Source organism: Otolemur garnettii, unplaced genomic scaffold, assembly GCF_000181295.1.
Source record: "Otolemur garnettii isolate 467f Iridium unplaced genomic scaffold, OtoGar3 scaffold00087, whole genome shotgun sequence".
Lineage (NCBI taxonomy): Eukaryota > Metazoa > Chordata > Mammalia > Primates > Galagidae > Otolemur > Otolemur garnettii.
In genome coordinates this window covers 1,463,479-1,466,339 of record NW_003852482.1, presented here as the reverse complement: position 1 = coordinate 1,466,339, position 2,861 = coordinate 1,463,479, and the positions used below count along the sequence as shown (strand labels likewise).

At 58.3% G+C, this 2,861-nt stretch overlaps 1 protein-coding gene across 1 annotated transcript in view; it reads left to right on the top strand.

The window, feature by feature from the left end:
- Positions 1–1,377, top strand: part of SOHLH1 (spermatogenesis and oogenesis specific basic helix-loop-helix 1) — a 5,283-nt gene extending 3,906 nt beyond the window's left edge. The window contains exons 8-9 of the mRNA XM_023516093.1: positions 590–660; positions 1,160–1,377. Of these exons, the coding sequence (XP_023371861.1) occupies positions 590–660; positions 1,160–1,377 (289 nt within the window). The remainder of the gene's footprint in view (positions 1–589; positions 661–1,159) is intronic.
- Positions 1,378–2,861: the final 1,484 nt, after the last annotated feature.

Sequence of the window (2,861 nt, the reverse complement as noted above, 5' to 3'; positions counted from 1 at the left end):
GGGCACCTGTGGGAGGCCTCTGTCCCTGCTTCCTGGGCACCTGTGGGTGGCCTCTGTCCCTGCTTCCTGGGCACCTGTGGGAGGCCTCTGTCCCTACTTCCTGGGCACCTGTGGGAGGCCTCTGTCCCTGCTTCCTGGGCACCTGTGGGAGGCCTCTGTTCCTACTTCCTGGGCACCTGTGGGAGGCACACCAGCACTTCAGGCCAGGCCAGGGAGTGGCTGCCTAGAGTCAGGAGTCACCAGGTGTGCTCTGCTGTGTGTCTGAAAGCACTTTTGTCTTCTTGTCTTTTGTTTTGGCTGATGGTGAAATGCGTTTGTGTTTCCCAAGCATACACCAGCTGGGGTGTGGGCAGGGGAGGGAGAGGAGTGAGACAGCGGCTGGAGAGGAACCAGGGGAGATGCTGGCGGCCTGGGGTGGGGCAGCAGTGCTAGGTGGCCTGTGTGCTGGGCAGCAGCGGCTTCAGCATCTCCAGGGGTTAAGCAGGGGCAGCGCCTGATTCCTCTTTGACTCAGGTGCCATCTTTTCGGGACTTGGGGTCCAGTGGGTCCACCTGAGGCCACTTGGAGTGGGTGGTCTTCTCACCCCTAGGTCTGTGTCAGGATCCGACACGGAGGAAGGGACATCATTACTCCTGACTTCTAGTCCCGACTGGTGGCTAGGTGAGCAGGGCACAAGGCTGTAGGGCAGGGTATAGTCCAAGGCCCAGTGTGCTGCATGACTTGGAGTCCTGGCATCTGTGTCTAACCCCCCATTTCCCCCACTGGTACCTGGTTGTCAGGATGACTACCTTGGAGGGGTGGGTTCTGGGATGTGCGAGCAGGTGTGACCAGGAATGTGTGTACACAGCACAGGGCTATAGTGTGTGCGACTTGTGTCCTAGCATTGGTGAGGCCAGCTGTGATATGTCTAGAAGTCATGTCCCTCAGGTTTTAGTGATGGGGGCTCCTTCCTGGCTCTGGCCCAGCAGATGTCCAGGGAACAGGGTTGCTGGGGGTGATCCACCCTCCTTCGCACCAGGGTTTGTGTTCCCATCTCACAGATGAGCACAGAGGGACGAGGCAGGGTTTGTGTTCCCATCTCACAGATGAGCAGAGCCTCCAGAGTGGGCAGAGGTGGAGCCCTGCTGCCCTGAGCTCTGCTGACTAGCTGTCTTTCCAGGGCCCCTGGATGGCAGAGGATGTGGGGCCTCTACCTGGGCACCGGCCAGGAGCAGCCCACTCGACCGGACAGAGCCAGGTCTCCTGGAGGACTCTGAGCCTGGCTGCCAGGAGCTCCAGGATAGTCCCCTGGAGCCATGGGCCTCAGACTTGGGCTGCGCAGGCCTGGCCCTGCGTGACGAGGTGGACGGCATCTTCCCAGATTTCTTCTCCTGCTAGCATGGTTGAGCGGGGAGCGGGGATCGGGCGGGTGGTTGCTGGAGCAGCACATGTTGTCTGCACTCAGCACCCTTGTGTTTTGGGTTAAGCTGCAGCTGTGTCCTAATTTGAGGCCTGTGGGCCGTCTGTGAGTTGCGGAGGCCAAACATTAAAAAGGAAACGTGGCTTCCCAAGGAAGCAGAACCAAGTAGCTCCTGTGTCATTAATTTGATTCCAGGGCGGGTTGACGCCTCCACTCAGCACCCAGGCAGCTTTTGGGGCTTTATTCTGTGAGGCTGTCAGCGTTGAGGAAGGCTGAGTGACCTCACCTCACACCCTGCTCTAGGACAGGCTGGGCTGTGGGCAGTTCTGTTCCTCTAGATGTCCCTGGTTGTTTGGACTGCATGGGGTTTTTTGAGGAGGGCCTGGTGTCTGCCCAGCCTGGTGTCCCAGGAAAGGCTGATCTCCACTTAGGACTGGTCTTTGCACTCACTGGGGACCTGGGCAGAGTCCTGGCCCCAGAGTGAGGTGACCCTGCCAGGTGCCCTCAGCCACCGCAGAGAAAGGCACTGGTCTCCTTCTTGTGCTGCTTGAGCCCTCCTCTCCCCTGTCTTGGGGACATGGTTCAGGTCAGTGTTCTGGGGCCAGAGCAGTCTCTGTCCCTTGTGGAGAGGACACATCTCTTCCAGGCTGCAACTTTGTGTCTGCCCACAGCCCCACTCTGCAAACTAGAACATTCCACTGTTCCTGGGAGCCCCTTTGGGAAAGGCTGTGGAGTGCCTACTGCGGGAGGACAGCACACTGGCTTGGGGGCCATGTGTAGTGAGTGCTGCTGCAAACCTCAGGCCAAGGGTGGTGTCCAGGCAGTCCAGAGGGTGGGGTCTTGGGGCTTCCAGGAGTGGACCTAGGCCACCACCGTGGTCCCTTGAGAGGAACCTGGGCAGGTGTGTGAGGCAGGGCTAGGTGCAGCAGACCGCTATGCTTAGGACCTCTCCCCACCCCAGGACACGGAACTATGACTCTGCCACCGAGGAGGGAGGAGCCCTCTGCCAGGGCCAGCAAGGTAGAGGTCAGGGCCTCCTGGGCCTGGCAGCTAGCCGTGAGGGGCATTACACACCCCAGCGTGTGAGGGCTCTCAGCCACACCCTTGTATGTCTGCCCGCCCCATCTGGCTTGTATATGGCTGACTCTGGCAGCCCCTGATCCCAAGTATCTCCCAGAAGACTGTGCCATGTGTGCACTGTGCTTCCATGTGGGCTGATGTGTGGGCATGTGTCAGAGTATACATGTGTGTCCATGTGCACACGTCAGTGTATACATCAGTGTGTACACATGTATTGTTGTGCACATGTCAGTATAACATGCATGTCGGTGTGTACGTGCATCAGTGAATACATTGCTGTGTACACGTGTCAGTGTGCACGTGTCAGTGTAACATGCATGTTGGTGTGTACATGTATCAGTGTATACATTTATGTGTACACATGTGCATGTATCAGTGTATA